The 14,995-nt window shown below is 34.4% G+C and overlaps 1 protein-coding gene across 1 annotated transcript; it reads right to left on the bottom strand.

Moving 5' to 3' along the window:
- Positions 1 to 153: 153 nt before the first annotated feature.
- Positions 154 to 14,566, bottom strand: LOC145755776 (beta-hexosaminidase-like). Its single transcript, XM_082572023.1, has 18 exons — positions 14,533 to 14,566; positions 14,137 to 14,291; positions 13,635 to 13,785; positions 12,914 to 13,148; positions 12,216 to 12,373; positions 11,650 to 11,788; positions 10,226 to 10,337; positions 9,435 to 9,521; positions 8,808 to 8,917; positions 7,666 to 7,866; positions 6,447 to 6,593; positions 5,789 to 5,941; positions 4,144 to 4,248; positions 3,261 to 3,384; positions 2,726 to 2,900; positions 2,103 to 2,269; positions 861 to 1,012; positions 154 to 418 (listed from the first exon to the last, which is right to left on the bottom strand). The coding sequence occupies exons 1-18, from the start codon at positions 14,564 to 14,566 to the stop codon at positions 154 to 156; spliced, it is 2,670 nt and encodes an 889-aa protein (XP_082428149.1).
- Between the last annotated feature and the right edge of the window lie 429 nt (positions 14,567 to 14,995).

The raw sequence follows: 14,995 nt of genomic DNA, 5'->3' as shown, positions 1-14,995 counted from the left end.
ATGTACTTTATAATTAACAATTTATATTTAATTTTGACAAAACGGCTACGAGATGGTACAAAATTGATTAAAGCTAGAGCATTTAAGCCTGATCGAAAAATTAAATACAAATTTATAAAAGCACTTATAAAACATAGTTATAATCTCTACACTCTACAGATTTAAAATACAAGCACAAAGTAACATGGCAATAAACGCTAAAAGAGAAACGCGTACACTAGCACAAGCTCCTCTCACAGTAATAGAACGACTGAAACCATCATGATTCGCGCCTGCTGCTAGCGTTTCGTATTTGATTTGATCGGTGAAAGAAGTAGTTTCGCCACATTCTTGTATTTTTGGGGATAAATCGTCAACTGTAGCTCGGATCTGCAGCCCAGGAAATTCGCAACTCGTTGTTGCGCTATTTCCATTCGAACTAAAAAAAATAAATCCGTTTAATGAAAAAAGATAAATTAGTTTCTACCGAGTGGCCCCCATATTTTTTGTATCTAATTTATTCTCGATGTGGGTAGGTTGAATGCGCCACCTAAACATAGAGTAACATCAGCTACTCCGACCCAGTCTCGAGTTGCCTTTTGCAGTTTTCGATGCTATAGATTATAATTTTCCAATAGTTAAACTGCTGTCTATTAGGTATTGGGTCAGCAGGAGTTCATACCGTTTATAGCACCTTAATCAAGGACGCTACAGCATGAGAACAGTGGGGATTAAACCCATGACCTCATGTGGTGTAGCAAGTGTTCCTACCACTACACCACGCTGCCGGTTTTACATTTCATACACTAATTGTTGGTTTATGCATGGCCTATAAGCAGTAGAATTTACATAGCTTATAACTTTAGACTACTAAGCCCCACCTTGCTCCAGGTAACGGCACTCTATACTTAATACCAAGATCGCCAAGCCTTTTAAGTTCTTTCTGGCCCAGAGTCAGCGCAAAATCGGCCCAGTCTTTGTCACGTGCATCTGTGTTAAATTCAAGTGAATTTAGATTGGCTTCCCAGGTTCCCTAAACACACAAAAAAAGGATGTTACGTATTTTTCGTCTAGTTACTGCCGTATCTAGTCGATAACTTATAAACTAGCACAGCGTTTAACCAATAACATTTATTCACAAAATAAAGGCAAAGACAACATCAACTAAACACAACCGTTCAGCAGGTTCTCCAAAACGTAACTCTTTTCAATGTAACACAACCTATTTAACTTAGTAATTCGCGCTAAAAACTTAATTCGCGCGCCTAATCAGAAAGTGTCAAGACATATAATTGTTTCACTATAGGCAAGTACAAAAAAGATTACGAAAACTGGTATGTTTTGGCCATTTGTTACAAGAACTTAAGGTAACGACAACAAAGACTGGTAGAGTAGTGTAGTGGTCCGAACACTTGGCTTCACTACGTGAGGTCGTGGGTTTGATTTCCACTGCACTCATTCTGTAGCGCCCTCGAGTAAAGCGCTATGGAAGATATCAACTCCGGCTAAGCCAACACTTGATCAGCAGCTTAAATATCAGGCAACTATAATCCATAACATCTCAGACTGCCAAAGGCAACTTAAGACTGGGTTTGGGTAACTGACGTTACTCTGTTAAGGTCGTAAAGTCGACCTTTACATATCGAGGATATACAAACATGAAAATAAGAAAAGTGTGCTCTGTAAGTTAAATTTTTAAATACCTCTAAATTGTAGGGAAAAATTTAAAAACTAAAATAGCATAAAGAATGTCAGTTGTTTAAAATCCACCCTTTTTAAATCTTATAAAAAAATTACATAAACTAACAGACTATTTGGCAGTGTGGTGTAGTGGTAAGAACTCTTGCTACACCACACATAAGGTCGTGGGTTCAATTCCCACTGATCTCATGCTGTAGCGCCCTTGAGTAAGGCGCTATAAACGGTATGAACTCCTGCTGAGCCAGCACTTAATCAGCAGCATAATTACCAGGCAATTATAGTCTCTATAATATCCCAAACTGCCACAGGCAACTCGAGACTGGTTTGGAGTAACTGATGTTACTCTATGTTTAAGTCACGCAGTCGACTTTCCCACATCGAGAATAAAGATATATACGAAAAAAAAAAATAATAATTTGTACCTTATGCCAAGCTCGTTCTGCCATAGCTAAAATCCTGGGATAAACCATGTAATCAAAATAGTCTTCACTTAACACAGTTTCACTGAACAAGTTGCCTTGCATTCCTAAAATGTTTTGGGGTTTCTCCAAAGGAAGACAACCCTCTTCCTTCTTACAAACTTCAATTGCTAAAATAAACGAGTAACTTAGAAAAAAAGCCAGCAAATACTTTATTTAAATTATGTCTGTTTTTAAAAAAGTAAAAAGTTTTTTTTATATATATTTTTATCATTGATGTGAAAAGGTTGACTTCACGAGTTAAACATAGAGTAGCAACAGTTACCCCGACCCAGTCCCGAGTTGCCTTTAGCAGTTTTGGTTATTATTAATTAAAAATACTTAAAAATTGTGCTGCTGATTAAGTGCCGGCTCAGCAGGAGTTCATACCGTTTATAGCGCCTTACTTCAGCATGAGAATGGTGGGGATCGAACCCACAACCTGATGTAGTGTAACAAGTTTACTGACTACCTTATGACGCTGCCAGTTTAAAGCAGATATTTAAACAACACCAATATTGTTAGATTAGGCTCTTATGTAAATACTTAATTTTTGATCGAAAGATTTTTTATTTTAGCCAACTTACGAGGAAACGCTGCCCCCGGCCTGGTCACATCTGCGTTGCTGTAAACGTTGTCGGGCATAAATCCAAATGTTTTCTTCGATTCCGTAAACCTAGATGCCCAATACAAACCTCTTTCCTGTGGGTCAGGCTCGTGAGGTTGGTCAAAATATAAATGGGTAGCCTGAGCTAACACGACCTAAAAGTGCAAAAACAAGTTACTTTCCATACCCACTGCTATAATGTAACACCTTTAAGTAAGGAGCTTTAAAAGGTACAGGTATTTTTTATATTTATCTTTATCCTCGAACCAAGCTCGAGTTGCCTTCGATGGTTTTTGATATTATTGATTATAATTGCCTGATAACTAATCTGCTGATTAAGTGTTGGCTCAGTAGGAGTTCATACTGTTTACTCAAGGGTGCTACAGTATAAAAGCAGTGGGGATCGAACCCACGACCTCATGTAGTGTAGAAAGTGTTCTGAATATCACACCACTCTGCCGGTTATTAAACGTTAACAATAAATAATAGTTTATTTAGCCTATCCATTTTAGTACCTTGTACCCAGCATTTGCCAGTTTGTATGCTCTGTTCGCTGTATTCAATTCCCAAATATTTTGCCAAGCGTAAACAATTTTATCATTGCCCCCTAGTGTATTAATGTCAAATGGGATTCCATCACTAAGAAAATTTAAAATTGGAGAGAAAAGGTAAGATTAACTAATTTTATTAAACATGTATTCAGAACCAATTTTTTTTTTGTATATATCTTTATCCTCGATGTGCGAAAGTCGAATGCGCGACTTAAACATAGAGTAACATAAGATACTCCGACCCAGTCTCGAGTTGCCTGTGGCAGTTTGGAATATTATAAATTATAATTGCCCGAAAATTATACTGCTGACTAAGTGTTGGCTCATCATACCGTTTATAGCACCTTACCCAAGGGCGCTACAGCATGAGATCAGTGGAAATTGAACCTACGACCCCATGTGTGGTGTAGCAAGTGTTCTTACCACTACACCACGCTGCCGGTGAAATGCTATGCAAGTAAAGTCGCCTTTCAGCAAGTTATACACAACAGTTAAAAACTAAAAGAAAAATGTTTGTAACAGGCAGCTTAGTGTAGTGGTCAGAACGCTTGGGTTCACTACATAAGGTCCTGGGTTCAAACCCTACAGCTCTCACGCTGTTGCTCAATTAAGAAAGCGGTTTAAGGGTGTGAACTCCTGCTAAGCCAATACTTCCATCAGCTTATTAGGCAATTATAATCTATAATATTTTAAACTGCCAAATGAAAGTTACTCCAGGTTTAGGCCATAAAGTCGACCTTTCCACATCGACAATTAACATAAGACCAAAAAGGTTTCGTTTTAAGTATATGCACAATTTTTCCAAAGTATTTAAAAATTTGTATCTAGTCTAGGCTCAAAAAGTTACCTTAAAGCACCATCCTCCCAGACACCGATGTTGATATCACCTCCCATTGCCATTTCAACTTGCTTCGATGCATTTTGCATAAAATATTCCAGTAAATCGGCGGACCTTGATTAAAAAAAATCTCTAAGTTTTTTTATAACACATACATATTTAAAAGCTAGTTGTATAAATATTTTTATTCTCGATGTGGAAAAGTGGAATGCGAGACTTAAACATAGAGTAACATGAGTTACTCAGACCCAGTCTCGAATTGCCTATGGCAGTTTGGGATGTTAGAGATTATAACTGCCCGATAATTATACTGTTGATTAAGTGCTGGCTTAGCAGTCGTTCGAACCGTTTATAGTGCCTTACTCAAGGACGCTACAGCATGAGATCAGTAAGAATTAAACCCACGACCTCACGTCTGGTGTAGCAAGTGTTCTTACCACTACACCACGCTGCCGGTTTGTATATAAAGTATAATCTGTATTTAAAGTATAATCTATCTACAGTAATAATTGTGTTTTTGTTAAGATACTATACGGATTTGAACATAAATTTTTAGTAACCAATCAGTAGATATACTGACAGCATGGTGTAGTAGTCAAAACACTTGCTACACTACATGAGGCTGTGGGTTCAATTCCCACTGCTGTTATACTGTAGCGCCTTTAAGTAAGGCCCTATAAATATGATATACCAATTTATTGTAACAAAATAAATATATTAAACTATATACAGGTATCGTGGTGTAGTAGTCAGAACACTTGCTACACTACAAGAGGTTGTGGGTTCGATTCCCATCCTCATGCATACACCTTGAGTAAGGTGCTGTAAGTTTAATAAACATATTTACTTTAACAATAAAAACATTACACAAGACCTTTAAAGAAAACGAATGCCATGAATTTGTAAAGCAAAAAATAAAAAAAATTGGAATCACGTATGTTGTCCGGGTCTAATCAAAACAATGTGATGTTTACCATAAAAAAGAGTTCTCTCGAACCGTTATCCGTAGAAAAGAATTTAGTAGAGCCGTAGTGTAATTATGTTTTGTGTTGAACTTTTAAGTGTTCGTTTTACTTGTAAAAGTGTAACTATTTAACATAAAATGCAATAAACAATAAACATCCGCTATAAATTACTCCATTCTAGGGTGATATGGTTTAATTTAACTATGGTGTGTTAAATTTTGTTTTATCTTGAACCGGACAACAAATGTGACCCGCAAATTGTAACTAATATTTTTCCGGCAGAATGGCATAGTGGTAAGAACACTTGCTATACCACACATGAGGTCGTGGGTTTAATCCTCACTGATCTCATGCTGTAATGCCCTTAAGTATAAACGGTATAAAATCCTGCTGAGCTGGCACTTAATCAACAGTATAATTATCGGCAATTATAATCTATAATATCCCAAACTGCCACAGGCAGCTCGAGACTGGGTCGGAGTAACTAATGTTACTCTATGTTTAAGTCGCGCATTTGACTTTCCCACATCGAGGATAAAGATATATACAAAAAAAAACAGCGGATATAAATTACTCCATTCTAGGGTAATATGGTTTAATTTAACTATAGTGTGTGTAATTATGTTTTGTCTAGAACCAGACAACATATGTGACCCGAAAATTGTAACTAATATTTAAAAAATACTCACTTGTTTGGAAATTGATTTTTCGCGAACAATTCTTCACATTTTGGAGAATTGGTCCAAGCGCCTGCCACTTCATCTCCTCCTAAATGGAAAGTTGTGAGTTCTTGTATTCCAGCATGGAGGTTTTTAAACCCTTTCACCACCTTGTCAACAAATCTGTCAAAAGTTTAAACAAAAAAAATCGTTAACAAAATGATTTGAAAGAATAGATGTATGTTGTTGGAACTATATTAAATCTATTAACCGATGCATTAGCATGTGATATGTTATCTCTCAGAACACTTATTAATGGGTAAACCTAAAAAAAATAAATTTAGGGGGTTATTTTTAAAGTAAAATATAGCCCAAATATAGGCAAATATAATATATAGTATTCCAAACTGCCAATAGCAACTTGAGGTCCTGGGTTCGACTCTGAATGCACTTATGTTATAGCGTCCATGAGTAAAGCACTATATAAACGGTATTAACACCTGCCGAGCCAGTAGTCCTAATCTTAGTTATCTGGCAGTTATAATTTATATTATTCAAAACTGCCAATAGCAACTCGAGACTGGGTCAGGGTAACTGTTGTTACTCTATGTTTAAGTCATGAAGTCAATCTTCCCATATTGAGGATAAAAAAATAAAAAAAATGCTTAAAAACAATTTTTCTTCCTACGTGTATGCTCCTGGTATACAAGGGTTAACAGCATTATCTGTAAAATATTGGACGGATAAATAAACTGATTTATCTTCTAAGTCCGAAATAAGTTCTTTTGCGGCTTCTTCTTCAGATACTTGTTCTTCAGTCTTTAACCTGTTGTAACTAACAATAAACAAAAATCAACCAACTAATAATAAAAACATGATATTCAATATCACGACAATATTTTATTTTTTTATATATATAACTTTATACTTGATGTGGGAAGGTTGACTTCACGACCTAAACATAGAGTAACAACTGTTACCCCGACCCAATCTCAAGTTGCCCGTGGAAGGTTTGGATATCAAGTTGCCCGTGGAAGGTTTGGATATACACCGGCAGCGTGGTGTAGTGGTAAGAACACTTGCTACACCACACATGAGGTCATGGGTTTAATCCCCACTGATCTCATGCTGTAGCGCCCTTGAGTAAGGCGCTATAAACGGTAAAAACTCCTGCTGAGCCAGCACTTAATCAGCAGCATAATTACCGGGCAATTATAGTCTCTATAATATCCCAAACTGCCACAGGCAACTCGAGACTGGGTCGGAGTAACTTATGTTACTCTATGTTTAAGTCGCGCATTCGACTTTCCCACATCGAGGATAAAGATATATACAAATTATAATTGCCCGATAATTAAGCTGCTGATTAAGTGTTGGCTCAGCAGGAGTACATACTACTTACCCAAGGGTGCTACAGCATGAGAGCATTAGATATCAAACCAAGCCAAGAATCTTATGTAGTGTAGGAATACTGTTTATAGCGCCTTATTCAAAGGCACTAAAGCATGGGTACAGTGGGGATTGAACCCACGACCTCATGGTGGTGTAGAAAGTGTACGACACCACGCTGCCGGTAATTTTTAAAAGCTTTTAACCAAATTTTTTTTTTGTATATATCTTTATCCTCGATGTGGGAAAGCCGAATGCGCGACTTAAACATAGAGTAACATATGTTACTCCGACCCAGTCTCGAGTTGCCTGTGCCAGTTTGGGATATTATAGAGACTATAATTGCCCAGTAATTATGCTGTTGATTAAGTGCTGGCTCAGCAGGAGTTCATACAGTTTATAGCGCTTTACTCAAGGGCGCTACAGCATGAGATCATTGGGGATTGAACCCACGACCTCATGTGTGGTGTAGCAAGAGTTCTCAAATAACAATAATAAAAACATTATGTGATGCTTACTAGGCTAAATTGGCTTTAACTGCAGCGTGGGAATGTCCTGGCAGGTCAACTTCTGGAATAACTGTAACGTGGTGTTTTACAGCAGCCCTCAGGATCTCTTTGTAATCCTCTTTTGTGTAAAATCCTGAACCACTTGTGCCAGCGGTTGGACCAGAACCCAGTTGTGGTATCAACATTTCTTTTTCATTTAAATCATGTCCTCTGAAAATTAAAAAAAAATATTAATTAAATCAAGCTTGGTAAAGCCGACTTAAGGATCTTAACTAAAGTGAAATCTGTTACCTTAACCAAGTCTCCAGTCGCCTTTAGTTTGAGATATTATTGATTATAATTTCCTGAAATTTTATTTTCTAATCTTATCAGTAAGTACAGTAAATTTTGCCCTTATTTAAACCCGTACATCATGTAAGCAGTAAAAACGAAACACTATGACAAAGATTAAATCTAGGTAATTTAATCAATATAAAACCATGTATGTCATAGCAACCCTGCGTTGCCCAACAGGTACCAACACTTAATCAGCAGCTTAATTGAACCGGCAGCGTGGTGTAGTGGTAAGAACACTTGCTACACCACTCATAAGGTCGTGGGTTCAATCCCCACTGCTTTCATGCTGTAGCGCCCTTGAGTAAGGCGCTATAAACGGTATGAACTCCTGCTGAGCCAGCACTTGATCAGCAGCATAATTATCGGGCAATCATAATCTATAATATCCCAAACTGCCACAGCCAACTCGAGACTGGGTCGGAGTAACTAATGTTACTCTATGTTTAAGTCGCGCATTCGACTTTCCCACATCGAGGATAAAGATATAAAAAAAAAAATAAAAAAAATTATCGGGCAATTTTATAATAACCCCAACTGACATGGGCAACTTAAGACTGGGTTGAGGTAACTAATGTTACTCTATTTAGGTTGTGAAGTCAACCTTTCCACATTAATAATAAATAGGCTACAAAAATGATTTATAAAATCTTTTAATTGATATATACTGAATTTAAAATAGTTAAAACTGCAGACTTGTGAAAGGTGATTTATTATGTGGTAACCAAATTAAATATTACAAGTAAATCAAAATAACCTACTATAAGTTGAACAAATAAACGAAGGAGATTTTTTAAAATATATATTGAAGACTTTACCTTTTACCACCAACTGAGGTTAGTTCAGGAATGCTATCAATTTCCACTCTCCAGCCCTCGTCATCAGTAACATGAAAATGTAGTTGGTTTAACTTGTATTTTCCCATTACCTACAATTAAATAAGTCAAAAATAATTGAGTTAAGAAAATTGTCAAATTTTTTTTTATTATTAATTCTCGATGTGAAAAGGTCGTCTTAATGATCTAAACATAGAGTAACATAAGTTACCCCAACCCAGTCATGTTTTGCCATTGGTAGTTTGAGATAATATAGATTAAAACTGCCCGATAATTAAGCTGCCAACTAAGTACTGGCTCAGTAGGAGTTTATACCAATTACATAGTGCCTTACTCAAGGCAGCTACAGCATGAGAGCAGTCGCGATCGAGCCCAGGACCCCATGTAGTAAAACCAAGTGTTCTGACCACTACACCATGATGCTGGTAAGTGTATTTAAGTTAAAAAAAAAAAAAATTGTTTGAATTTAATTATATATATATATGTTTTTAACATTGTCATAAAAATGGAAATAATGCCAACAATTTTTTTTTTGCTCTTACATGTTTAAAAAAAAAAAGATTGATTTTCTAGTCTCATAATTTTAAAATTTAGATTTTAAATACTTACCTCTATTAACTGAATGATTTTTGTTTTTGGTTGAAAATTTCTAGCAACATCAACATGCATACCTCTGTATTGAAATCTAGGTGCATCCTAAAATAAACTTACTTGTTTAGTTTTTCAACTATACATATACAGGGTACAAATTAACGATTAAAAAACGATTCGCTAAAAAGAGGGTCGCATTTTTAAAAGCAATAGTTAGGTCCAAGTCATAATCTTTGTTTTTTAATAACACTTGACGCGTTGCGTGGCATTTTTAAAATGTAACGTATTGTTAAACAATTGTTAATTATTTTTTGCACAAAAAACAACACATCAAGACTGTTATGTATATAAAAAATTGCGCAACTACTTAACTAAACAAAATGCGAGAGTGAAAAATACGCATTGTGAGATCCCAGTAGTAACCTACATTTACGCAGAATTATATTGATGTAATTATAAATGTGTGAAACCGGTAAAAATAAATTGAAAAAATACACAAATATACACGAAAGTTTTAAAGTCGGTTGAACTTTTTTGGTTGATTCGCTAATTCTAATATATTTGTGAAGCGAATAGCGACCCGTTATTTCGTTCCCTGATATATCTAAATATGTTAATATAATTTGTGTTTAATGACAAAAAACGAACTTCACTTTTTTTCTAATGTAAATAGTCTTATTTTATATAGCTATAAACTAGTATACACATGCCCATAATTCAAACAAAAGAGTCTGTGTAGGACCAGATGTTAAAGGCTATAAAAGATTTCACTTTGCCATTGTTGGAATGATATAAAAAGTATATTATACCTTAATTGATGAGATTGGAATGCCATCTTCTCTGCCTTCGTTTAGGGATATTAAACTTTGGATTCCGTAATAAGCTCCTGCAGAGGTTGGGGCAGTAATTTCAATAAGTTTACTGCAAAAATATTTAAATGAAAAAGAATGTAAAACAAGGTACAATACACATATGTAGATATATAGTTTAATTGGTAAGGCTGTGTTTGTTTAAATTTTAAATTAATTAAACAACTGGTTACTAAAATACTACATGAGGCCTTGGGTTTAATACCCACTGTTCTCATGCTGTAGTGGCCTTAAGTGAGGTGCTATAACGATATAAACTCCTGGTGAGCCAGCACTTGATCAGCAGCATATTTTTAGGGCAACTATATTCTATGATATCTCAAACTGCCAAAGGCAACTCAAGACTGGGTCAGAGTAACTGATGTTACTCTATGTTTGAGTCATAAAAGTCACCTTCCCACATCACAGATAAAGTAATACAAAATAATAATAAAACACATTATATTTTATATATAGCTTCAAGGTTAAATAAATTACAACCTTAACAGAAAACTATTACCAAATAAGAAAGAAGACAAGATAAAAAAGTAACAAAACACTCGTTAATTTTAAAATAACTTTATAGGGTTCAAAAAACTCCACTAAAATCTTAGTTTTTCGATCTATGCTAGAGATAAAAGACAAGTTTTTTATATTCAAATTTTATAGCCATTTTAAAATGTTTTATAAGAAAAGTCATTAACCCGACAAAATTAAGCCTGTTAACCATATTTGTTAGCAAACAAAACAGATTTTAAGGCTTTCCTTTTCAAGCTGAATAAAAGGGTATAAAATAAAAAAGAGAACACTTAAATCTTATACATAAAATTAGTTTTTAGTTGACCTTTTTTGTATAACAAAAGATATAAGTTGTTAAATTTATGACAAAACCAATAAAGAAATAAATATTTTATAGATAAGGGGGGCTGCTAAATTTTATATACAAAATTAGTTTCTGTTTTAATCCTCTTTTTTGGAAAAAATAAGATAAAAGTTTGTAAATTTATGACAAAATCAATTCAGAAATATATATTTCATAACTGCCTGATATTACCGGCAGCGTGGTGTAGTGGTAAGAACACTTGCTACACTACACATGAGGTTGTGGGTTCAACCCCCACTGATCTCATGCTGTAGCGCCCTTGAGTAAGGCGCTATAAACGGTATAACCTCCTGCTGAGCCAGCACTTAATTAGCAGCATAATTACCGAGCAATTATAGTCTCTATAATATCCCAAACTGCCACGGGCAACTCGAGACTGGGTCGAAGTAACTTATGTTACTCCATGTTTAAGTCGTGCATTCGACTTTCCCACATCGAGAATAAAAATATATACAAAAAAAAAATATATTAAAACATGTCAAATTTTTTTTTTGAGTTTTACCTTTTTACATTCAAGCTGTATGACTCTGGCATATACAATATGTCGGGTATATTAGGTACATCACATGGTTTAATTGTAATACAATTTTTGGTATCTCCACAAACTGCATCTGATTGTATAACCTCAACCTTAAAATAATCTGAAAAAGAGAGAATTTAAAATCTACTTAACTTAATAGAAGGCATATACAAAAAAAAAATAAAAACAGAAAAAGGGCAAAATGGTATACCATTTTAATAAAATATATTTTAATTTCAAGTTTGGTATATATATCGCCAGCAGCGTGGTGTAGTGGTAAGAACACTTGGCTTTATTACATGAGATCATGGGTTTAATCCCCACTGCTTTTATGCTGTAGCGCCCTTGAGTAAGGGCCTATAAAGGGTAAAAATTCCTACTGAGCCAGCACTTTTTTAGCAGCATATTTACCAGGCAATTATTATCTATAATATTCCAAACTGCTAAAGACAACTCCAAACTGAGTACTCTATGTTTAGGTTGCGCATTCCATCTTCCCACATCGAGGATAAAGATATATAAAAAATATATATAATTTTTAAACATACTTTTTAAAATATCGCATTCATTTGTAAAGTTAGTGCCACAAACCAATCTCCATTCTTTTGGATCTATCTTAACTGGAGTGTCTTCTGTTACTGTGATAGTATACGGAGTGGGCACCACGTATTTTATTTTCGCATCAAGGTTATTAAATGGTTGATACCTGTGTGTAACTTGTGTTAGTAAACCTTTTTTAAGTAAAAAAATGTTTCCCAAAATGATAAATCATAAATTTGTTTTAGCCCAGAGTATGTAGATAATAACCCATTGGAATAACATAAATAAAATATTTTTTTGCTTTAAAAGTTCTGTTGAACTTAAACCTAAATTGCCAGTAAAAACACATAAATTAACAATGCCTTTAAAATATTAATAATAATATACTATTTTTTTGTTTATATATTTTTTTGTACATATATTCACCCTTGATGTAAAAAGGTTGAATGCGCGACCTTAACATAAAGTAACAACAGTTACTCCAACCCAGTCTTGAGTTGCGCGTGGCCGTTTATAATATTATAAAATATAATTGCCCAATAATTAACCTGCTGATTAAGTGCTGGCTCAGCAGGAGTTCATACCATTTATACCGCTTACTCAAGAGCGCTGCAGCATAAGATCACTAGAAATCGAACCCAGGATCTCATGTAGTGTTATAAGTGTATGTAGAAAGTACATCAATAACATAATTTAATACTCCTACCTATCATAACGAACTTTTGGAGTAAAGGGGTCATATTCGTCATATGCATATCTTTTGTATTGATTACGTGATTCAAAATCATCCTTGAAGTCTGGATTTTCAGGAGACTGTGCAGTAGAAGAAAGAGTTACAGGCATTAGGTCACCTGATGTAATGTACCAGTTAGGCATCACATCAGATCTTGAGACGCTCCAATGTTGTATAACAATATTGCAAGTAAGGTTACTCTGGAAAGCTAAATGGCAAATATGTTTTAAAAAAACAAAAAAGAAAATGTATAGGCTACATACCTTATATAAAAGACACTTAGAAAGCTAGTGGACAAACAAGTAGGCCTATTTAGGTAATTAAACCATGTTTTAATATCTGTTATGAAAAAGTGTAAAGTGGTAGTCAGAACCCTTGCTACACTAAATAAGGTCTAAGTGTGTTTCCCAGTGCTCTTATGCTGTAGCGCCCTTGAATAAGGCACTATTAACGGTATAAACTCCTGCTGAGCCAGCACTTAATCGGTAGCGTAATTATCGGGCAATTATAATCTATAATGTCCCAAACTGCCAAAGGCACCTCAGACTTTGTCGAAATAACAGTTGTTACTCTATGTTTAGATCGAAAAATCTACTCCACAACATTGAGGATAAAGACATATAAAAGATGTATATACTCAATTTTTGTCAACTTTGTCTATATTAATTGATTCTACTAATAAAACAGACAAGACCTCGGAAGTCATCTGCTGGCCTAAATTTAAACAGTCCACCATTGACATGAAAGAACGTTATGTTACAACTTGGCTCCAAGTAACCATTAGGGTTGGGTAAGTTCTCGTATTCGACCATATAAAAGCTGTAAAAGAATATCTCCCAACCACCCTTTAAAAATAGAAATTTTTTAATTTATTTAAATCTAAAAAAAGTTCACACATTTTTTTTCTACATATCTTTATCCTAGATGTGGGAAAGTCAACTTAACAACACAAACATAAGTAGAGTTTGGGATTTTATAGATTATAAAAGACTGATAATTTAAGCTGCTAACTTAGCAGGGGTTTATACTGCTTATTACACCTTACTCAAGGGCATTACAGCAAGGGAGCAGTCGGGATCGAACCCATGACCTTATCTAGTGTATTTAAGTGTTTTGACTTCTACACCACGCAGCCGGTTTATTAAAAATCCAAGCTACAAAACAACATGTTAATAATTAATATATGTGACACTTACATCAATAGCCGTTTCTCCATTGTTTACGAGAGTAATTGAAGCATCAAAGTTTAGGTTGTTGCCATTTAAATTATCGACAACCCGATATTCAATTGATAACTGATTTCCCAGAGCGTTCAAACCAGATTGATCAATCTGAGCTACACAGCAGTGAACTAAATAAAGTTGAATTTATTTTAGCTCCTTAGTTTTATTTATCTTTTGTTTTACGTCCTTCTGTAAATGTAATATAATAATATTTCCATTTACAGAATTCTGGCGAAGACAACTACCTAGTTTGTTAATTTTATAAAGTGAACACGTGGTTATTTAAAAGAGAGAGTTTCCAAAATTAAAAGTTAGGTTAAATTATTTCATTTAAATCATTTTAAAACATTTTTAATTAAATATACTTACCGATAACAATAATTGACGCCCAGAAGAGTTTCATTATTTTTCTTTCTTTTTTTACAACTAGACAAAAATATTTTTTAAAAACTTATTGGCTGAATTTTGGGCACAAAATTTTATTCTTAGGCTGCTCAATGAATTAAAATAAACTTTACAATTATTGTGTTCATACTGCTGCAAAAAGCAAGTTAAATTTTGTATTTGCTTAACCTAGCAAACAGACAAATTAATAGCTTAACAAATATAAATATCAAAGTTTCACAAACAAAAGAAAATTTAAATACGCGAATAAGTATTTTTGCCTAGATCCAGCTAAAAAAATACCAATTTAAAAATTAAAACGTTGGGCATTCTATTTTTATACACTATAATAAACATACGGCTTAATCATTAAAAGGTAAATATTTTTATGTTACTACACGACGTTTTTATTTTGTGTACATTGGGCCTTTTTAAATCTGATTTTATG

This window comes from Corella eumyota, chromosome 6 (genome assembly GCF_963082875.1).
Source record: "Corella eumyota chromosome 6, kaCorEumy4.1, whole genome shotgun sequence".
Taxonomy (NCBI): Eukaryota; Metazoa; Chordata; class Ascidiacea; order Phlebobranchia; family Corellidae; genus Corella; species Corella eumyota.
This window is presented reverse-complemented; position numbering and strand designations above follow the sequence as displayed.